Raw genomic sequence first — 23,964 nt, forward strand, 5'->3', positions numbered from 1 at the left:
CTTTAAGAAGCCATGCTAGATCCAAACCTCTTTCTAAATTCTGAATTTTACTTACTTTCCAGAAATGTTTAGCTTTCTGGGATTGCAGATGGGTTTGGCCCTGATATTAAGTAGGTTAATACCATAAAAATTAGGAAAAATAGACTACCTCTTCGAAAAGTGGTGGAAAACAATGTTTTTTGATACCACTCTATTTGTCCCATAAACATGGGAAGATGGTGATCCTAGCACAGCAAACCTTTTGTTGCTGCCACTTTTAGAAGAAAAAAAAAGACTATTCTTGCACAGCACTTTTTCCCTTAAAATAAAACATTGGGCGTGGCCTACTGCACAGGGAAATGGCCACACGGTAGCTTCGCTCCGTCGTGCCACTCCTGATAAATCCGACAAACTACGACTTGCCCCGGCCACAATTGCCTCCTGGGAGCTCGTTTGACCCTGGTGCCGTTCTCCTTTACTGAATCGAAAATCGGTTGTGCCTGGGTGACGGTAGGGGAGTGGAGCTGTGCTGCGGGTCCCGGAGAGGTTGGGCGCACCAAGTTCCTCTTTGGCTGTGCGCGCCTAATTGAATCCGCGGCAGCAGCAAAGATCCAAGGCTCGAATGGATGCCTGAGGGGCTGGATAGTGTTCGTTGCTGCCAGCTATTTCCCTGGTGAGCGCGTTGCCCCCCACCTGCCCTGCGAAATCCAGCCTCATCATCAATGTGCTCCACGGGCCGCTGGAGACCCTTACAGGCCACCATATCCAGAGACGCAGGCTTGTGTCTCCTGTGCGAGCTGCGAACACGCGTGGTGCCCCCTCCTGCCCTGCGTGCCAGCTTAGACCCGTCTCTGCATCTGGGCATGTCAGAAGAGCCAGACAAACCACTCTGAGGTGACGGACCCTGCTCCTCCGGCCCTCTTGGGCCCTGCTGGTGAGGCGCTGTGCACCGCAGCTGTGGTGGACCACTGGGTGCAGCAGACTGCGGGTGCAACAACCGTGGCAGGCCTTGATTGACCTCATGGAGCTGGCTGTTTGGACTATGGACGCACTGCCTCATTGCGAGCGGAGGAGAATGGAACCTCATTAATCCTGTACTGGGGCTGCCACTCGTTGGGCAGTTTAGTGCGGACGCAACGTCAAGTGATTGACTGACTGGCAAGGCCCCTCGCGAGGTATTCATACTTTCTTCCCCTCCCTCCCTTGCCGGTGTGGGTTTCCCTTGGAACTGTGACACCCTTGGGTCTGGGACTGACTGGTGAAAACTGACAGGCCGTAGCAGGCTGGTCTCACAAGCAGGTGGCGGCGAGTAGCCGGTATAGCCCCGGCCCCCATCTTCAACACACCACATCTTACTGCGCCACTATGGCAAGCGGCCGCAGCGGACGTAGAGCGCTCCAGGCCAAAATCAAAAACTACACGTGGCATAAGGGCCAGGAAGAGAAGCAACCTGGGCCCGAATCTAGTGGAAAGCAACCAGACCCCACGTTGCAGGACATACTTGCCGCGATAACGTCGGTGCGTACCTCCCTGGAAAGCTGTATAGACACCCATGCCTTGGAGGTCTCGTTGTTTAGGGAGGACATGAAGAAAATGGCTGAACAAGTACATGAAGTAGAAAGTACGACCAAGGACCTGTCAACAGACACTGACCTTCTCAAGCGCCAGGTGGCCGACCTCCAGACTACCCATGAAGCCACAGCACTGCAACTCGATGACTATGAAGGCCGCATGCGGTGCAATAACATCCGTATTTTGGGAGTGATAGAACCTGCCAAAGGGCCTGCAGTGGATCTTTGTCGAGGACCTAATCCTCAAACGTCTGCAGCCAAAGGGTCTATCCCAACATTTCTCCATTGAACGCGCACACTGAGTGCCGGGGGGAAGAGCCAGGCCTGGCACGCGGCCTCAACCGTTTTGGCGAGAGTCTTCAACTTTCGCGACAGAGATGTTATCCTGCAAACTGCACGAACTTCCCCAACGCTGTCCATATACATTAGCAGGGTCACTATTTTTTCAGACTTTACTCTACGGGTCCAGAAACAACATTGCAGCTTTCTGGACGTATAGCGTGCTTTGCAAGACCAAAGCATTAAATACACCATGTTCTCCCCTGCGGGTGGAATTGGAGGGAAAGGTGTGGTTCTTTGCTAGGCCTGAGGACGGTTGGGACTGGCTTGAGGGTTGGAGAACAGTTGACAAACTACATCTTAAGCCAGCTGGTGACAGATGCAGTGGCAACAGGTCGAGCCCACGGACTGGGTCCCCGCCGGGTAGCAACTCAGCAACGCAGAGCACAACAGGGTAAGGTTTGGAGGTTTGGTATTGGCGTGGCTGGTCTTTGGTCAAGGGGACTCGCAAAGTTGAGTCTCGACGGACACACTGCGCCTTGTTGGCAATACACTGCATACAATATCTCCAGTGCTCTACAAGGTTTTATATAGTTCAATTTTGCCTTTATGCCGACCTCCAATGGGGGTGATGCAGTTAATCTTGTTTTCTGGTGAACAACCTTTTATTGGTCCCACTGACGAGATCAGTGGTTTGAAAGTGTAATAAACTGTTCCTTGGTCAAATTGACTTCTTGAACAAAGACCTGATAGGCGCAGATTGTACTGGCGTCAACCGCCCTTCAATTGACCTCTAACACAATGCAGATTCTAAATGTCCAGCTTACGCTGCTGTTTGTTCCAGTGGTGCTGACAGCGTTGTGTTTTGTATTGCTTTTTGACTAAAGTTCACCATGTCCCATTCACACACTGTGGGGTCCCATGCTGGGAATGCAATTACTCTCATGAGTTGTTGTTTCAGGGAGTGGGATTGGACCACGTTCCCAATACTGTTGAGGGGGGGGGGGGGCGACAGGCACTCTGTAAGTTTTGGGTGGCAGGTGGTTTTTTAACCCATTGTGCAGGGAGGCAGGGTGGGGGGTGGGCTTTGGGGGACTAGGGGGTTTGTTTCAGCTGCTTTGAATTTTGTTTTTTCATGATGGTTCTGTTAGTTTCTCTTTTTATTGTTGGATCCTGTTATTTTCTGCAGCAATTTTCCTTCCCTACTGTATCATATGTCCACAGTCATGTTCCTACCACTTTTTTATAATGTTTGTTTTGTCTCTCATTGATATGTCAAGTCGTTTTGTGGAGCACTTCTCCTTCTCTATGGCACTGTATATCCACATTCAGGTTTCTATCGCATCACCTTAGGGAGCACAGGAAGTAGGTAGGGATTTGTCCATTAGTCCACTTGCAGATTCTATGAATAAACGGTCTGATTTGCTGACGCATCACATGCCCATCTACATCCCTACCCTCTCTAATCAGCCATAGTTATGCCCTTTGTTTCACGGCTCTACATTGCTCATCTACCTATACACACATGGGACCTCTTTTAGCTGTTAACCTCCTTACATGGAACGTTAATGGCTTGGGAGATAAAATCAAGCAGGCATAGTTCTCCAGTACCTGAAGCGGCAAGCGCCAGACAATTGTCCTTCTCCAGGATACGCATTTAATTGGCAACTCGTGCTGGGCATTGAATAGATGGGGATATCGTTTGGTCACTCTCTCAGGGTTCACTGTGGGTTCTCGTGGGGCCGGCGTGCTCCTATGCTGAGGATGTCGGTATATGATACAGAGGGCTTGGTCGGATGAACAGCGTAGGTATGTAGCGCTCTCTGACACCTGGGAGGGATTCTCAATGTCGTATCAGTGTATATCCCCCCTGGGCTGCAGCGTCCCACACTGCAAGACCTCGGAGTGCTCCTGCTTGACTTGCCCTTGGGGTTATTGGTGCTGGGGGGGACTTTAATCTGGCAGTAGATGGCGCCAAGGATCGCCTTCCGCCTCGTAGGGACCCCCCGGGGGGATCTCAGTATGCAAAGTTTCTATCCGCTATGGGCCTGGTGGATATCTGGAGATGGCTTAACCCTACCACCGCGCAATTTACATTTCACTCTGGGGCTCACAATAGTCGATCGCGCATTGACCACATGTTCACTGACGCTCAGGATATACATGTGTTCACTGAGTCCAGATGCTTTGCGCATGGAGTCTCTAATCACTCCTCCGCCCTCACTATAAATCCCTGGGTGCTCAAGGTACCCCACATCAAGGAAACGCTACTCAAAGAAGCTGACTGTTATTTTAAGGAAAATGTGGAGTCGGTCACCTTAGCCCATGTGTTTTGGGGGGCGTTTGGTGCCGTTATGAAAGGCAGAGCCTTATAGCTGATGGTTGGACATACAAGGGAACTCACCAAATGTATAACGGAACTTGAGGAGGATATCCTGACCAGGAAAAAAAGCCCTGGCACTTACCCCTGATCCAGAGGCGCAGCACTTGCTAGCGATGGTGCGTCTTGACTATCAATAGCTTCTGACGGAAGCGGCAAAGCAAGGTATAACACCACCTGTCATAAGATTCATGAGCATGGTGAATGGACAGGTAAACTTCTGGCTTGGTTGGAGAAAAAAGAACAACTGTCCAGGTGGGTTCAGTGCGTGGGCCAGATGGAGACGTAATCACCGATCCCCAGCACATCGCCAAAACGTTTGCTTCCTACTTCTCATTGGTATATATGCCCTCCGAGATGTCCCAGTCATCCATGACTGGAGAACTTCTTTCGACTATTAAAGTCTCCTGTCTGTCCACGCAAGACAGAGACTCCCTAGAGGGTGATATTATGGAGGCTGAAATTCAGAAAGCAATTCAAGATGTTCGTTCAGGTAATGCCATGGGACCCAATGGGCTCCCAATCAAATTCCTGGGCAAAATTGACAAGATCAGGGAGGACGCAGCTCTGCTCTCGTTGGACGCATCTATGGCGTTTGATACCATCGAGTGGGACTTTTTTTTTCGCAGTGCTGACAAAGATGGGATTTGAACCTAACTTTATAGAGTGTATCCAACTGCTCTATGCTCCACCAACCACGCATGTGAAAGTTAATAATCACGTCTCTAGGCAATTCCTATTGGGGAGGGGCACAAGACAGGGGTGCCTTCTGGCGCCCCTACCCTTTGCCCTAGTACTAGAGCCATTGGCTGTTTGGGTCAAGGGAGACTCGGAGATCAGGGGTCTGAAGTTGACAGAGGACCACGAAGACCGTATCTCGTTATATGCAGACGACATACTCCTATATTTGGCCTCACCCTCACTGTCCCTCCGCCGAGTCCTCCATATATTTCATATCTTTGGCGCCCACTCGGTGTATGCTATCAACTGGACAAAGTCCTAACTCTATGTGCTGTGGGGTACACTGCCACACAACCCTCGGGGCTATGACATACCAGTGGCATCACAGGGCTTCAAGTACCTCGGCATATATATTACACCAGATCCGACCTTATTCTATGAATCAAACTTGCTAGTACCCCTGACCCGACTTCGATCCAACGCTAAACTTTGGCAGTCCCTCCCCCTTACTCTACTGGGATGGGTGGCACTTTTCAAGATGTTAGCACAGCCATGCTTCCTTTATGCATTGCAAAACGCCCCTACTGCGATTCCTGACATTTCTTTTTCCAGTATTGAAAGCATGGTGCAAGGGCTGTTGTGGGACGGTAGGGCTCCGCGTATAGCCATGAAAAAACTGACGATGGGGTGGTATGCTGGGGGTATTGCACTACCCGACATGGGGCTTTATTATCAAGCGTCCCAACTGATTGCAATCAACAAATGGGTACACGGGGAATACAATGACCCACATTTCTATATGGATCGATGGCTCCTGGTATGGGGGATATAATAGGGCACTCTACACAAACCCCCGTAAGCTTAACCTCACTGGAATGGCATGGAGTGAATAGGAGATGGGGCTGGCAGAACAAAGTTACAAAAACCACACCACTCTGGGAACCAGACCTGCTGGGTCAGCTCAGCAAATGCCCTGGGTTTGACTGGTGAGACATGATAACATCTCAACAGTGGGGGACATTTGGGTGGGGGGAAATTGGCCACCTTTGCAGAGCTGCAGGCAAAATACCAACTAGTGCAAATCGAGACTTTCAGATATTTACAAATTAGTCACGCAGTCACAGCCGCCTTACCTAAGGATGCCTCTCTACCTGAGGCCTCTCCACTGGAGGACAGATTGATATTTGACCCTATGCCTAAAAAAGCCATATCCCTTACATATAAGAAGCTGTTAAATATTTGCCCGGACCTCGTGCTGCGCCTGCGGCAACACTGGGAGGCAGACCTGATAGGAGGATGGGTGCTATGTTTTGGCTTCTACCAGAGAAGTGGCTATCCCAATGAGATTGCACCTGGTCCAATTGAAGTCCCTCCATCGTGCATACTTGGACGCAGGGATCTTGGTCAAAATGGGTAGGACGACTGACCCCCTGTGCCTCCGGCACATCTTATGGAACTGCTCAATAGTGCAACAATACTGGAGTAGGGTTACAAAGCAGATGGAGAGAGCGGGTGGTAAGACTCTGAAGGCTTCCCCCCAACTATGTCTCCTAAATATATGGGATGCCACTGATTTAACACAAACAGAGAAAAAGTAGGCTTCACTGAGGTGAGCCATTGCAAAATGTAACATTCCGCAGAAATGGGGGGTGGGGGTGGCCCGACCTTACGCGACTGGGCGGTTGACATGGACAGAACAGTGATCGCCGAGAAGGATTTAAAAAAAATCTTTTTATTATTTCAAAACACAAACAAGACATGAGAAGGGACCATCACAAATACAAAGAACCCCACATTTCGCGTTGATATCAGACTCGACAAATATTCAGCAATTTATAAGCATATAATCCCTGTTCCAAATCTGACGCTGTACTGTCAAGCCCTTTCAATCAACATAATGTCACGTCTGAGCTCAGGGCTCGAAGTCCTCAATCAATGCCATATGTGTGGCCCCCCCCTCAATATCTATTAACTCCCGGTCCCCCACCCCTGCCGCTGGCGCTGTTATTTATCTAAGAAGTGTTATGAAGGTACTACCCTCGTGTGTGATATATTCACAGGTCATCGCATCCACTCTACTAAGAGTCATCATAACCTCCCATGTTTCAAGGACCTCCCACTGCGCTAATCTCCCCAAGTCCAGAAGAAGCCGCCTGTGCTTGTTCCTCCCCCATTGATGATCTGGATTCCGAGTCATTATCTACATCCAGCATCCGGAGCTCCGCCACCAGGGCCTCCCACGCCCGCGCTGCCTCCAGCGCCTTATCACTATGGGATCTATGGGCTTGTTGCATTCTAACCAAACTCTTGTTGCCCTCCCACATAAGTAGCGCTGCCTTCCATTTAGCATAGCTAGGGCCAGCTGCTTCTTTCCAGAGTGACGTAATTTCTCTTTTAGCCAGGTTGAGACCCAAGTCCATAAACTTGCTAGTTATTTTGTTTTTACTAGCGTGCGGGAACCAGTGTAATAGGCACGCCCCTTTATCCAAGTCAACCTGCTGCGCAGTCACCCTACAGAGCAACCTGGTTACCTCCTCCCAGTATGTTCCCAACTGAGGGCAGTCCCACAACATATGGTTCTGGTCCGCACCCCGAAAACGGCATCTGGGGCAGATCGCAGTATCGATTCGAAAATACTGATTAATTTTAGCTGGCGTGAGATATGCCCTATGAAACACAAAGAATTGAATTAATTGGAACCTGGGGTTCCTGGTACTCTTCCATGCCCTTACAAGTATCTGCGACCAGGCCGCATCCGGGATAGCTTTGTCTAAGTCCATCGCCCATTCCTCCTGCAATTTCTGTAACGGGTGAAGTCCTTCCCCTAACATTCGTTTATAGAGACAGGTATTCGACTTATACGTGCCAGCTGCCATCACCACGTATTGGCACGCTCCACTTATGGGTGGTTCAGAAAGGCCAGCACCCCAATGTTTTTGTAGGGCTGCAATCAAGGCCGCGTGCATCAAGAAGTGACCACGCAGAAGGCCGAAGGTCTGCTGCAACGCGCTCTAGGGCAGTGGTGCGCCGTCGGCATATAGGTCACCCACCATCTGTAGGCCCAACTCCTCCCATTTCTCTAGGCCAGACCAATCGCCACCATGTGGTAATGCCGTGCACATGCCCAAGGGTATCTCAGTTGCGTAAGGACGCTGCTTCGCCGAGAAGGATGTATAAAAACACAGGGGTTGCCCCAATAAATGGGACCACAAATGGGGCAAGTGAAATGAATACAGAGCCAATATCCGCTTATTTCCTACAGTTGAATCACAACATGAACAACATACACTGTTGGGCATTTCTGATATCGATACTGTGCTCTTACCCGAAAACTGAATAAGATGATTGCTCATTTAATAAGTACCACTTGGTGTACGTATCTGCTTTGCAAATCTGATCTCTTATGGGTTGGTTACTTGGTGGACATATTGGAAATTATCACTATGATTAAACGGGAGGGCGTGTACCGTGTTTTTCGAACTCCATTTGCACTGAAGTGTTTAAATGTGTACTATGGACCCAACTATTGCTTTATAATTGTTCTATGTTTTTCTTCTTTTATCATCAATAAAAACTTTAATAAAAAAAGCAAAAAAACATTAAGGGCCTCATTACGATCTTGGTCGGAAAGACTGCGAACGGCATTCGGATTTTCCTAACCGGTGTCAAAACCTATGTTTCCGACCAACTTGGAAACATTTCCAACCGACTAATTACGATGGAAAAGTAACTGTTTGGTCTTTCCGACCCGGTTCCAACTGGCATTCGGAGACTCCGAGTCTGTCAGAGCCGAATCGTACAGTTCAATGGACCGTGTTTCCGTCCGACGTATTACAATGTCAGATTCAGACAGCCTTTCCGATTTGGCCTGTCTGACACGAAAAGGCTGTCGGAAACTTACTTTGAAGGCCCGTAGCAGGCCCCTCTTCACCCGGAGGCCTCCACTGTGGCCAGTAGAGGTACCCATGGGACACCTCTTTACCTCTCTATACAACTATGCAGAGTGTGGCAGGCAGGGTGCAAGGTTTTCTGCAACCAACCCATTTCTTAATGGGAGCCTGTGATGTCGGTCGGAACACAGGCTCCCATTGACATCAGTAAGAGACTTTACAAACGGTGTTCGGAAACATCGTAATCGGTCGGTCGGACTCTCTGAACTCTAGTCGGTTAGAAAGCATTCCGACCGACATCGTAATGAGGCCCTTAGCTATATTTAGGCTACTTTGTAGGTTTCCTTGAGTGAAACCTAAAATCCCTGTGTATCTTTAGAATCCCCATAATGTTGGAAAAAAGGACATAAATTGCACATACATACCACAATCTAATGTTTGTTTCAATACTCAATATATTTGATATTAATACAATTCATTGATTTGTGTAGTAATTTTCAAAGACAAGCCATATAGAGTATAACAGAAAATCTGATTGATCGCTTAATTTTCGAGTGGTTTCCAAGTTGTCTTGAGACAACTTGCAAACCACCCAAAAATTGTATTGAAACAAACATTAGATTGTGGTATGTATGTGTGGTGGATGTATGCAATGAGTATGTTGCACAAACTATTGTCTCTGTAAATTCATATCTATAATGTTTTTAAATGTACAACAAAATCATATATAGTAAATAAATTGTTTTGTATTTTTCCAAACTTTAGTGTCACTACTATTATTTGACATGTTTTAAATTTTCTATTGAATTGAAGTTGCCCTAGATTAATTACAGTATGTATTTCCCTGTCTAGGTGAACTTCACATTAGTACCAGGGGGCCCCTTATCTTTGCAGTAAGGTATAAGTGTCCCCTTAGTAATAGCTAATGCTTCTTAATGAGAACAGAAATACGTCACTGGCTATAGACTAAAATTTACAACTAGGAAAGTGCATATTGTGCAAACTCATGTTTGCTTATTAACGTTGAAACTGAATAAAATGGGAAGTAATGCGTAAATATAAAATGTATATAATTATTTCTTTTATGTACTGTGCAAAGTTGAGAGCTGGTGGCTATAACAGATAACCAAATGCATTGAAATGAATACGACCATGGAGCTCCATCTTGTGTGATTAACCTTTTGTCATTTTGGACGTTAATATGTGCATGGACATCAAGAAATCTATGCAAGATAACATCTGACAAGAGAATTTATTTTTTATTTGCAATCAGAGGTAGCAAAACTATCTTTACCATCACTATCACAGTCAGTGTAAAGTACCTCTCATCTGTGAAGTGTTTTTTAAAGTGCACTCACCTTCTTTAGCATTACAAACTCATTCTCAGCGGCGGTGCGCTTCGTGATTTCCTCTTCATACCTGTTGGGAAAAATTCGATATCTACTTTAATTATTCCTGTTCGCCCATACCTAGTGGCACAGTTGTGAAAATAGAGTTGGTGCTAACTTGCTGGAATATGCAGGAACATTGTGTTAACGTGCAAGCATCTGATGTTCAATGAGGCTGCTACAAAAAGCCAAGGCAATGATGTCCCAGTGAAGTGAATAGCCAATCTGGAAGACTTTTTTGTGGTTAGTGTAGTGGCACACCTTACAATTGGCCCTTGGTAACCCAATGTCCCTGACAAGTTATGAAAATCAACAGGTTCCCCAAAACCTGCACCAAGGATGGAAACTGAAGTGTATCTTCTATACGAGGGGACGTTTGATGGGCTCCTAGCTAATGTCTGTTGGCTGCCTATTGATTTATTTGTCATTTATTTGTCATTAACATAGATGTTGGTCTCCATGTGCCCTTTAGCAGCCGGTTGGTTAGGTAATCTGGGCAGCGGACTGAAGATGTGATGAATAGGGTGGACCTTTCCCCAAGTTTACGGGCCATCTGCCCTTACCTTCTCTGGTGCCCCTTATTCCCACCCTGCTTCATTTCTAATCTGTCCTTCTCAAGCATATGCCTGGAAATTAGGCTGAGCATGCCGATTCTGGTAATGAAGATTGAAAGATGCAGATTGTGTGCCATCATACACATGTAGCTGTTATTCTGTCTTTATTCATTTGTCAACATTGAGACATACGTTTGACAAGAGTGGACACATAATTTATTGGAGTACTTGTTATCTGGAGTAGCCATTAGATGTAATCCCGAGCCAGTATCCTCATTCAGGAGCCACACTGTCAATTTTCCTTTTTTTGTGGGTATTTCAACCTTCTTTTCAATTTGCCATGCAACAAACAGAAGCAAATTGGTCCCCATCAAGCTTAAGCAAAAAATGCTGTCAATTATGCCACATTCTTTATCCTTCCCTTCTTTCTCCTGAAACAATGGTTTGTTTATTCTAGTGCTGATGTTCACGTCCATTGCACTGCACATTGTGAGTGTGGGTACTCAATGAGGTGACTTAGACTGATCCCTGAGCTCTCAAGCTGGTGGATAGGCGTGTCTCACCACTTCTTGTTTGCTTGTGACTTGACCGGTGGGTACTGGCAAATTGCACTGGTGTCTAGTGCAAAGTATAAGGCAGTGCCCTGGCTGCCAGTTCACTTGCACCATCTTAAAATCATGCACTTTAGGTTGAAGAATGTTCCGTCACTTTTCAACCTCGGGTAAACTCAGAACTGGACTACGTCGTGGGAATATATATGAACTTCCCAGCCCCTTCTGCCAATCAGATGGTTGGACTCCTCCAATAGTAGAGGAAGGTTCAAGGTTTATTTGTGGGGTAGGTGGTGCCCGTTGGTAGAGGAATATACCATGCAAGGTACCACAGCCTTGCAACTTTTGCCCTGAGTAACCCAGCTGCATGATATCTGGTGTGCTGATGTTTTCTTTTGTTCTATCATGCACAAAAGACATGCCTGTCTACTATTTGCTGGGTGATTGTTTAAGTTGATCCTGCTCCGTGGTCTGGAGAGGCACACCAAGTGTATGCTCAAATGTACTATTGTCTATGTCCTGGGACACATACCTTAAGCAGTGGTGGCAGTGCACCATATGTTTTTGAATTGCTAGTCTTGCACAGACCTTTTTCTTGTTTGGGAAGAGTGTGGTGAATACTGACCTCACTAAAGTAACCCTGGCAGGGTTGTCGTGACAAGACTCTTCACATACATCCTGAAAAAGTGTGCATGTACTTTGTGTATGTGGTGCTGTTAGCAGGGCCCTTTTAAATGGGAGTGTAAGCTTGACCAGAAATGTGGGATCCTATTTGATTGGTCTCTGGTGCAACATAGCACAATATGATGGTAGTATATCGGTGGCATTTCTGGGTAGTAGGAAACCACCCCTGATTCCAAATAGATGAAGTATGGAGTCAGTGCTGATTTGAAAATGTAGCAGTGACCATTTGGCGGAGAACCCGCAGATTAACTGTCAGAATTGATAGCGGGCAGGGGGAGTTGAGCCACTGGATTCTTTTCAGATACTTATCTTCCTTTAAGTGCTACTCCCAAAAGGGCTGCTAACTGACAGATACAGAGTTTCCCATGTGATTGTGCCACCACCGTGAATGCTCCAGTTGAAGACACTCCTCATCGCTACCTTGTGAGAAGAGCCTCACCGAGATAAAGAATATGGACCTGATTGAGAGTTTGCCAGATGGGATAATTCATCACAAAAGTGGCGGACATCCTGTCCTCTACATTAAAAGTGCTCAAACGTTGTACATTTTTTAGTGCATATTTTATATAGCGCAAACTTGACCCGAAGGTATTCGAGCGCTTTACATGAGCACCGTATTTACATTACACATTCAGGCACGGGAAGATGAAGTGATTTGCCCAGAAACACAGGAAGTGGACGCGACCTTGAGGCTCGGACCCTGGTTTCCGGCATCAGCGTTGGGCGTTTGTGCCGATGGACCACACCCTCTTATACTGTGGCATAGGCGATATCCGCCACATTTGTGATGGAATATCCCATTCTCCAAACTATAAATAAGGCCTTTTGTCTACTCCATGCAGTTGAGATTCACAAAAGGAAGAAGTTACCCAAACCAGTTTCAAGCCTTTGACAGCAGGATACGTATTCCCCTATAAATGTGGGACCCAACCTTTCCCACTCAGGTCCAATTTCTTCATTAACCAAAGAGGGGATACTCTACAGAGTACCTAAAGAAATCCTGAGATCAGGAGATGATATCTTCTACAGCCAGTCTTCCAGGGATGATGGGACATCACTTAAAGCCAGCAGTATGGCTGAGAGAAACTGTGGGTCTGCCTGTGATCTTGGGGCTATTGGCCTGCTGAGAAAGGGGAAGGATGATTGGACCCTGCAGGGAGTCAACTGCCAAAAGGAAGCCCAGCCAATGATCCCAAGAATGTCTGGACAGCATTGGTAAATGAGGACTGCTGTGAGGAGTGTAACCAGTGCTGATCCAAGTATATAAGTAAGTATATAAGTATGGGTCTCCCAGTCTCTCCAACCTAACTTTGACACTCTTTCCTCATGCAAGACATGCAATGTTGCTGTCATGTTCTGCCCGAGTGTCCCGCAGCTGCAAGCCACTTTGATTTGAAATATCCTCAGCTACAAGTGGCCTGATGTTCCTCCACCTACCAGCACAAGTGACCCAAAACACCACCACCTGTGAGTATCCACTCCATTCCCCGTGAAGATGTCACCACTAAGTGCCAAAGTGACTGGTACTGACTCTGTTTCCTGGCACAGTCTCCATTCACAGCATCATGAAGAGTCTGAGTGCAAAGGGCAAGCAGCTTGATTTCGCTGATGGATAATGTTACAGCCGTCAAGTAAAGCTTTCTTTCATGAAATAAGCTTAATTACACATGTGGCTGTTGATTCAAAAGGTCTGAAATTGAACTTGGCTTGGACAAGGCATGGGTCTTTGAACAAGAGACTTGTTCCCTTATTACAAATACTTAAAAAATGGCCTCAAGTTATAAATGTAGGAGGGACAGAGGGAAGGGGCTGGAAAATGAAAAATACGTAGTACTAAAGGGAAGGGGCTAAGGGAAGAGCAAGGGGGGTTAGGGAAGGATACCTTCAAAAGTGTTATATTTTCAAACTGCCCTTCTAGTGTTACTAAAGCCATTAATTACCCAAAATTGTTCTAAATGTACACCAGCTCAGAGCTAGAGTACATCCAGTACCATATATGGCCAAGTACTGATACTGCAACACCCTCCCATAGACAATAAGTGAAGTAGGGACATAAAATAAAACCACAAAGGAACAAATGTTACATGTCATTAATTTATTTAATTTATAAAGCACACACATCATCCCCGTTAGACCTGGCATCTTTGGTGTGTTTTTCCCTTGTCTTTTTGCTTCTAACCTCCTGTTTATAACTGTGTGCTGATTTTAGTTTTTGCTGGTTTTTTATCTCTGGGCACTTTGCTACTGCTGATCACTGCTAAAGTGAAATGGCTCCATTTGTAAATTATATTCGTGATTGCGTTATCCATAACTGGCATATTTGATTTACTATTAATTCACTAGTAAAGTGAACCAGGTGTGCCTAGAACCTGTAAATCAAATGCTACTAGTGGGCCTGCTGCACTGAGTGTGCCACCCACATCAGTAGCCCTGCAACTGTGTGTCACAACTGGCACTGCAGTGTCTGTGTGGGCAGTTTTAAACTGCCATGTCGACCTGGCAAGTGCACCCGCTCGCCTGGCCCAAAGCTTACCTTTTATTTCACGTAAGGCACCCCTAATGTAGGCTCAAGGTAGCCCCATGGGCTGGGTGAAGTGTATTTGAAAGACAGGACATGTACTGGTGTGTTTTACATGTCCTGATAGTGAAATATTGCTAATTTCGTTTTTCACTATTACAAGGATTACCTCTCCCATATGTTATCATGGGAGCTGCTTTGTAACCTCTTACAAGAGTAACATCCAATTGGGAAGGTTAGACATTTGGAATTTGGGGTCCCTGAACTCACAATTTAAAAGTACAGCTTTTGGTGAGTTGCCTTTTAAACTGAGTGTTTGAAATGCCACTTTTAGAAAGTGGGCATTTCCTTGCTTTACCATTCTGTAGAATTCACGTCTGAGGGAGGGTGACAATTGGGCTATTTGTGCAGTCACTCTAGACATTCAGATAAAAGGAGTTGATGTGTGCCCTGCATATCTGCTAGACCATCACTAAGCTGATGGGTCTTCCTGAGCTAGAGTGGTGGAAGGAGTTGTCATTGATACCTGAATAGGGCCCTGCCTGTCCTCACACAAAGCTGTCTCCATCCCGTGTAGTGGGCCTGAAGCCAGGTCAAGGAAAGGCAGGGTCTTTTCCTTTTCAAATATTTTCCTTTGAAGTTGCCTAGTATAAAGTCAAACTGCTATACATACTGGAGCTGTGACACCATAACTTCAGAACACTTCTGGATTAAGAGGATATTATGCAAGGAAGAAAAGCTGGGTGCTCTAGGAGGAGACTGACACTCTGCCTGTTGCTTTGTGTGCTGGCCTGCTGCTTGCTACTTCAGTCATGGGAGTGAAAGGATTGGATTTTGCTATCTACATCCTGCTTTCCAAGGTTCTCCAAGGGCTTGTGTGTGCTTGTCTCATGTAAGAAGTCTCGGGACCTTCAAAGTCTTCATCCGCAGCCCCTAAACTCCTCTTCTGGGAGTTCTGACCTGTCAAGTGCTGCCAATTCCAGTTCTGGGTCCTTGGCGGTAGGTTTGCTGCTAAGAACTACGAAGATCCACGCATTGACTCTTAGCACCCGTTTTTCTGACTTAGCACTGCCGTGCAGTTGAAAAACCAATGCATCACTGCTGTGTGGCCGAACAATCGAGGCAGCGCCTGCGTTATAGCTGAAGTATCACCGCCACCCGAGTCCCGAGCACCGCTTCACAGAATGTCCATGGCACACGCTCAGACTCCAGCGCAGGCCTTGCTGTACGGCTGAAGAAATCGCGCATCACCTGCTCCGCTGCTGGAAAATTGATGTAGCGCCTTTTTCGCCGCTGCCGCATTGACCCAGCGCATCTGGATTTTGAAAGCATCGTCCCTGGGTGCCAAGTTCTTCATCAACGTTGCCCAGCAGTAATGAACCGAACTGCGTGTTCAGATATCGATGCATCACCTCCCCTCACTGTAAGGAACCGATACATCACCTCCCCTCACAGTAAGGAACCAACGCATCACCTTCGCAGGCAGTAAGGAAGTGATGCATCAATTCCTCTGCACTGCAGTAAGGAACCGACGCATCACCTCCCCTGGCAGGAAGAAACCAATGCAGCACCTCCCCTGGGAGTAAGGAACTAACGCGTCGCTTTGCTTTTCCAACGCCTCACTTCCCCTGTGCCTGTTTTTGTTTTTGATGCATCCCAGCTACTTAGCGCTAAAAGTGACGCATCCATAGAAGACTATAAACTGAACTGTTTTAACCTTTTAAAAGTGATATCTGGATCCCAAAGGAAGGGAATTCCAGTGAAGTGCAGCCAGATGGCCATACGTGCAGCCACCCATCCTGGCTTCCCTAATTCATGTACTGCAAATCAGGGCTTGATGGGAGGAATGCTATGCTCTAGTAGGCTTGTAGAAAGCCCCTTTACCAAACAATGTAGCTGGTACTGACTTGTGAAGTGACGTGTGCACATAACAGAGTAATTTAAACCTGGCTTTTCCACACTGGAAGCCAGTGCAACTGATTGAGGCAGGCTGATTGTGAATTCCTTTTGGGCAGTTGCAGATCAGTCTGACTTCTTCATGCTGTATAAGCTGCAGGTGACTAGATAGATAGTCATGCTTTCCTAGCTTTAAGGCATTGCCATAGTCCAGTTTGCTCAGTCTAAGAGCCTGAGTGACTGTCGGACGCCAGGCTAAAAGGATCCATCTGAATAACTTCCTCAGCATCATGTATAAGAGACCTAAACACCTCCCACACACCAGCTTTACCTGATACTGCATAAGAAGGGAGTCATTTAAATATGAATCCCTGATCTATCCTTTATCTCCTGGGTGATGTAGCCGCAGCAAAAGAAGTGGGCCTCCAGGTATTATTCTGAACTGTATACACCCATTCAAACAGTAGAACTTCAGTTTTTTCTGCATTCTGTTTTAAAACAATGTGAGCGCGTCCAGCTAGCCATATCTGAAAGGCAGCCCAAAATGTATTGCGGGTTTGAGGCTGATTCCCGTCACAATAGTAACGATAAGCTGGGTATCATCCGCACAAGAAAATGTCTCGAAACCCCAAGACTTGAGATTTGCCAAGGGGGTGATGTAGACATTAAACAGAGATAGGCTTAGGGATTCCCCTTGTGGAACACCTCAATTAATCTGCAGAGGGGTCGATTTAAGCAGAGCCAAATAAACAGAATAAGAACCGCAGGACAAGAACGCTTCAACCATTATAGAGAATACAGGCCTGCTTCAAGAACTAACCGGAGGTGTGAAAGGTCTAATAAGATCAGGGCAACAGCCTTGCCCTCGTCTGCCTCTGATCTATTTCTCCACTCCCGCAGTAAGGTATACTCCGTACAGTTGTTGACTCTGAAGCCAATTTGAGATATGTCCAGAATGTTATTGCCTTCCACAAACCACCATAACTGACCGTCAACTATCCTTTCAAAAACTTTATGCCAAATAAAAGATAAGGGAGATAGGGTCATAGTTGCAAAGACCAGCAGCTTCCACTCAAGTCTTTTATAGCAAAGGCAACAAACGAGCAGACTTCAAGCATGAAGAAAAATCAACATTTTGCAGGGATGACTTCAACAGCCAACTGATGTAGGGGCCTAAAACAGGAGCTACGTTGGAGAAAATAAAATCGGGACAGGGGTCCAATGGTGAACCTAATTTTACCTCCTTCATGGTCTCTTCCACCATTTCTTGTGTGAGTTCCTGACATTTTCTCCAGTGGATGGACGTTCCGGGGTGAGGGTTGACTTCTTCTAAGAAGAACTCTGCCAGGTAGGGTTGGGTCTCGAAAGTAGAGATCTTATCAATCTTCTCATGAAAGAATTCTGCCAGGTCTGCACACTGCTAGGCCGTGACTGGAATATTTTGACTCAAATATGTAGTCTGAGATAGGATTTTGACTATGTTAAAAAGTTCCTTGGAGGACCCACTATTGTCCTCAAATCTCCTCACCAGATGCGGCTCTCCGAGGGAGTGCTGTGGGGCGGTGGGGCAGGGAGGGACAGGGTGGGGGGTAGTAAATTCCGGCATACGGCCGAATGGAGGTAAGTAAATAAATAAATAAAACAAATTACATTGCGCACGCTGCATCGCCATTTGGCGCTGCAGCGTGCGCAATGTAATTAGTTTTATTTATTTATTTTCTTACCTCCGTTCAGCCGTATGCCAGGGTTTACTACCCCCAACCCTGCCCCTCCCCTATCCCGCCCACCACCCGCAGCACTCCCTTGAGGAGTTGCTACTGCCCCTCCCAAAGTTTGCCTTTTTAGCGATCTTAAGCTTTTTGTGATAACATTTTAAAGTGGCTCTAAAAGATATATGATCCAATGGGGATTTAAGAAATTCACGACCAACGCTCTAAAGCTTTACCTTTCCTCTTCGCAGTTCTGAGATCATTTATGTACCAGTTCTGTAAAAGGGAAGATCTCAACATCCTCCTCAATTTAAGAAGCACGCATCTATCTAACGCCTCAACTGTTGCACTCTCTAAGGCCTTAACATTTATGTCGAATGGAAGAGTTGCATTTAAGAAGGGTGCACAGAAGTTATTAGAAAACAACTCCAGGGAAAATTTCTTCCATGGCCTTGACCTCACCAGAGGGGTAGCATGATTGTCGAGAGGCTTTTTACAAATCATCATTTTGAAGTTTGATAAAAAGAGATCAGACCAGCACACAAGGTCAATAGATAGGATAGAAAGAGAGCAAAGATTTGAAAACCAGTGTATACCGTGCTCTATGGGTGGCGACTTTAATCCACTGAGTAAGTTGTAGAATTCGCATCTCGTTCTCCAAATTTCTACTGTGCAAGTCATCCTCCTTCTCAAAGTGATTAATAAAAATAACCTATCAGTATGAATTGTTCGCTTTTAAAAGACAATACTGAGGCTAGGGTGGTGGCCGTTAGTGCATTATGGCCTGAAGGTCACAAGTGACTGCCCCTTCCAAAGTCACAAAAGTTTTACTGGAGAGCTTGAAATGGCAGCATACTACAGTCACCAATAGAGGGTATCTTTATTTTCTTACACTCACAGCAGTTTCTAAAAATAATTGCCGCACTGTCCCCTGCTAGGTACTATCAGGGCCAGCTCCACCATGGAGTGGTTGTTAAGCCAAGTCTATGTGATAAACATTATATATGGGTTGAAACTGTGGATAATGTCCCGGATTTCCAAACAAATATTAGACAGAGACCTCGCCTTGATATATGCGCAGCTAATGTGGGGTTCGGCTATTATGGCCCCAAATTCTCCCTCTGTCTTCGCAGACCTTCAGTACATAGGGGTGGGAGTAGCAGCATCCTTCCCATAGTCCAAATAGGTTGTCCCCTGAAGGCTCAAACATCCCCACTTGCAATTTACACAAGAAAAAAGGCTAAAGGTGGTTCCAGGTACCCCTTTCTTACAACTAGAGGAATGAGGCCCTTGGGATTTTAGAGCAAAAAACATGTCAAGAGAAAAGGTGGTCAAAGGTGTCTTACCTTTGGCAAAACTAACAGGGGTCCCGGCGACAGGCGATGGCCAGGCTCTGAAAGGTGCAGACGGGCTAGACTGTGGCCCACCCTTGGTGTGCCATCGACCCGACCACACTGCCCCAGCATCTAAATTCATGGTCCGGGTCAAACATTAGACCACTGACTTAAAACACTCCCCTCCGCTCTGCCTTCATCCAAAATGGCGGGAGCCAAAGAAACCAGGGAAGCAGCACAAGCACGGGGAACATCCTTTACAACGCAACTTTCACTCCGCACTACCATTACGGCGCAGCTATTACAACGCAAGTTGTTACAACGACTTGCGCTGGAGGGCGCTGTAGGATAGAGAATAGTTTAATTTTCTATCCAACACCTTCCCTACTATCCACGGGGACTGGAGTTGGAATAGAAAATTAAACTATTCCACTATCCAGCCCCCCCCCAACGCAATTCGTTGTAATGACTTGCGTTGTAAAAACAGCGTTGTAATGACATGCGGAATAAAAGCATGCGTTGTGATGTCATACATCCCACCAGCACAATGGCAGGTGACACGATTCAGTGAACACTGACATCGCTCAAGTATAAAAATTGATGGTCAGGACAATTGCGTTAAAAATAATAAAACCACCTAAAACAGTCCATAAAACCGCCCCCCCCCCAAGGAATCAGTGCAATCAAATAATGTAAGCAAATATAGTGCCAAAAGCAGTAAATGCAGAGTGTAGCTATTCAGTTCGACCGGTCGCACAGCACCCGTGTCTAAATACATGGTCAGGGTCAAAACTAGACCGCTGACTCAACATCTCCTCTTCCCTTCACCTTCATCCAAAATGTTGGGAGCCAAACAAACCCTGCCATGGTAGCAGCACCAGCACAATGGCTTAACTGGCCACTGGTGCGCTCCCTGTTCAGGAAACACAATTCAGTGAGCACTAACACTGCTAAAAAAAAATAAAAAATAATTGTCAGGACCGCTTTGTCAATAATACTAAAGCCTCACTAAAAATCACTTATAAACAGTCCATAAAACCCCATGCCCCCAGGAATGAGTGCGATAAAAATAATGCAAACAAATATAGAAAAAAAGCAGTAAATGCAATTAAGATTATTTAAAATAAATACATATTTAATATTAACAAAACTATCTGAAAATAAAACTTTTATTTATATTTAATTCACCTTGCTTGCATGTAGAAATTAATGAGCAATACTTTTAATTAAAATCTAATTAATTTACTTTTAATTATCTCTATACATCACATTTAATCATGTACTAATGCATAGTAAAAACGTATTTTTGTTACGTTAACGGTCTTTATTGTTTCATTAAAACTTCTGAAAAAAAATTGTATTTAATTAAATACATTTACATTAATATTTAACGCGAAAATATTTTCACTACTAGTGAAATAAACTTTTTTTATGTTTTCCCATACTTTGCCATAAGGAGATCACGCCTCTTAGCACTTTGGTGGTTGATTTACCTCACTTCTCATCACCCTTTTTAATTGGAGTAGTTTTCAATACGTTCCCTAATAAGGATCTCAATAGAGCGTAAAGCAGGATTTTGTCTGTGCATATTTGGCAATAAAAACGGCGGGCTCCAAAGAGAATACAGGTTTTACAGCAAAAAGTATAGCTGTTATTCTAGATTAGACTATTTTTCTAAGTCTATAGTATCGTAAATAGAGTAAGCTCAGTTAGGCATGTACCGATCCATTGCTCAGACCATTCAGCAATTTTATTACACCGTTAGTTCACAGAAGCTGAAGTTCGATGCAGAAGGGCATCCCCCTCCCTAATTTACAAAGCTGCAGCAACCATCACCAACTATCACAATGGAATCATCCTAATGCAATCAGACGGCAGCTTAAACCTGTTGGATAATATCTCCCCCGTCATCAGGGATAAAGTGATAACATCCCACCCCCCCTCCTTAGGAGGCTCCCACCCCAGCACACAGCCTACCACCCCCTAATATGTTACATCTGCTCAAGCTCATCGGATGTCAAGGTCAACATTCACACCTAATCCCAGTGCTACCCTCTCGTCCCTGCACGATTCCCTTCCAATACACTCCCCCCTTACTACACCACCAGTATTTACTCCCATCCCAGACTCAGTACTCTCACCTGGAAGGGGCATACCTCCCCCCAATGCCAACCCTGCCACCGGGAAAACCAATACGCCCACAACCACATCCACAGCGCACACCCCTGTGATTCTTGCATCGCCACTACACATCAGTCCACCCCTCCATGATCCGGATAAGGAACCAGACAGGATGTTACACAACAACCCAGATTATGTGCTTCCCACATACTACCCATGGGAGGTAAACACACCTCCTACCCTCACATTACAATCGCCAAACTTGCTACTACCTACACCAGCCCCTAGACTTGACGAGATTCTAAGTTCACTACGACAACTCAAAGAAGAACTGCAAGCTCTAAGTAAAGTCGTTCTTTGCCAACCCTGGAACAATAGATCGACACATGATACCAATACAAACGTATCAACTAACTACTCAGAAGCCACTCCGAAACATTTGCCCCCTAGGTGGAGATCTGTTCCTCCCTTGAACAATAGATCGTCACGAGAAACCAAGTCGAACGTCTTCACCAACTACTCAGAAGTCACCTCGAAACACTTGCCCCCTAGGTGGAGATCAGTTTCTCTCCACTATACTTCAACCCGCCCAATCCGAAGGATCAATCCTCTATCGGACAAAGACTTACTCTCCCTATTACGCTCCTATGATCTCCCACAACCTAACCGGAACAACATGCTTACAGACACCCTCTCCAAAAATTAATTAATCCAAACTATTCCTTCCATTATGCACAGACTCACTACACATAATCCCCGAGGTATAATCACGAACAATCTTAGACAAGTTCCACTTACTCAGGAACCCAACTCTTCCCCCATCAAGCCCCGTCTTAAATGTATACTACTAAATTGTAGACCTGCCTCAAGACATGCAGTTGACTTAGCTGACCTCATACTTACACAAGAACTGGACCTACTAATTCTGACTGAAACATGGCTGAATGAATCTTCGGCACCCATCCTTGATATACTGGTACCCCCAAACCATGACATCATCAGACTAGACAGAATTGACCAGCCAGGGGGTGGCATTGCCTGCATACACCGGAGCAATATCTCTGTGAACCGATCCAAATCTCCAGTATGCCCCTCTTGTGAATATATATGCTTAGACATCACTAGCAATAGCAAACCAGTTTGCTCTCTGCACACTCTCTATCATCCACCAGGAGATAACATCACCTTCGTCAAGCATTTCATGGACATATTCTCTACTAATGCCAGACATCAAAATACCTAACTATTTCTTGGAAACCTCAATCTCCATTGGAATGACTCCAATGACGCAGCGGTCAATTGTCTCAAAAACTTTCTCTCGGACCTTGACCGTACCCAAATCTGCAACAACTTCACACATGATAAAGGGGCCATCCTTGACCTAGTTATCTCTCAAGCAGATTCCATTCAGCTAGACACGATCTATCCATGTGACTAGTCTGACCATCACATCATCACCTTCTTCATTAATGAAACAGTAAAACTTAATTCGGCTCAACCCACAAGATCTAAAGTATGGAAGAGAGATCTCAGAAACATTGCTTCTAACATAATCACAACCTCCAGCTCCAACATCCTTCTTCGCCCAGAAGGGCTCTCGGATGTTCAAGACCTCAGGAACCACTACTTCGAATCCATGAACATGATATTAAACAAGGTTGCCCCCTTTCAACTAAAGAGAGTCTCCACAAAAGACTCAGAATCCTGGTAAGATGGAAGGCCCAATGAAGACAGACGATCCTTAAGACTAATTGAACATAGATGGCGCTCGGTTCCATCCGCCAACCACCTCAAGATGCTAAGAAGGAAGAGAAACTGTGACTACAGAAAGATCAGACGATCTTAAAGCAGACTTTTTTAGCTATCAATTAGATTGTCCTAAAAAACTTTTCGAGCTAATCAAAGCACAATCTAAGGACGCACCTCACCACCCCCAAGCTAAAGCAAGCTCATTACCTAACAGTGAAGAGTTTGCCTCTATCTTCACTCTGAAGACCGAAAACATAAAGAAGGACTTACTCAACGATTTTGTCACACATACTGACACACATATCAACTCTTCATCATCCCTTTCAGGAGCCCCACACTGGAGCTCCCCAAAGCTGGACCTAAAAAATAATGTATCTTGGTCATCCTTCAATACTTATAATGAAGAAACTATACTGAAAATGCTCACTGCTCTGAATCCCGCCAATCACTTCACTGACCCTCTCCCAGCAAACTGTATAAAAGACTTCATCCCGCTGATACTGCCTCTCTGGACCAAGATTATAAATACCTCTCTCCTTCAAGGAACCATTCCCAATATCGTCAAATCCGAACAGGTAATCCCCATCCTAAAGAAACCAACGGTTGACCCAGCGGACTTAAATAACTACTTCCCAATATCCTTCCTCCCTACCCTGGCTAAACTCTTAGAAAAATGTGTA

General features: G+C 45.7%; 1 protein-coding gene and 1 long non-coding RNA gene across 2 annotated transcripts in view; one reads left to right on the top strand and one right to left on the bottom strand.

Moving 5' to 3' along the window:
- Positions 1 to 23,964, top strand: part of LOC144833258 (uncharacterized) — a 310,988-nt gene that overhangs the window by 167,265 nt on the left and 119,759 nt on the right. The window lies entirely within an intron of this gene.
- LOC144833210 (keratin, type II cytoskeletal cochleal-like) overlaps positions 1 to 23,964 on the bottom strand; it is a 157,905-nt gene that overhangs the window by 115,592 nt on the left and 18,349 nt on the right. The window contains exon 3 of the mRNA XM_078689150.1: positions 10,139 to 10,199. Within this exon, the coding sequence (XP_078545276.1) occupies positions 10,139 to 10,199 (61 nt within the window). The remainder of the gene's footprint in view (positions 1 to 10,138; positions 10,200 to 23,964) is intronic.

Source organism: Lissotriton helveticus, chromosome 1_1 (assembly GCF_964261635.1).
Source record: "Lissotriton helveticus chromosome 1_1, aLisHel1.1, whole genome shotgun sequence".
NCBI classification, from domain to species: Eukaryota; Metazoa; Chordata; class Amphibia; order Caudata; family Salamandridae; genus Lissotriton; species Lissotriton helveticus.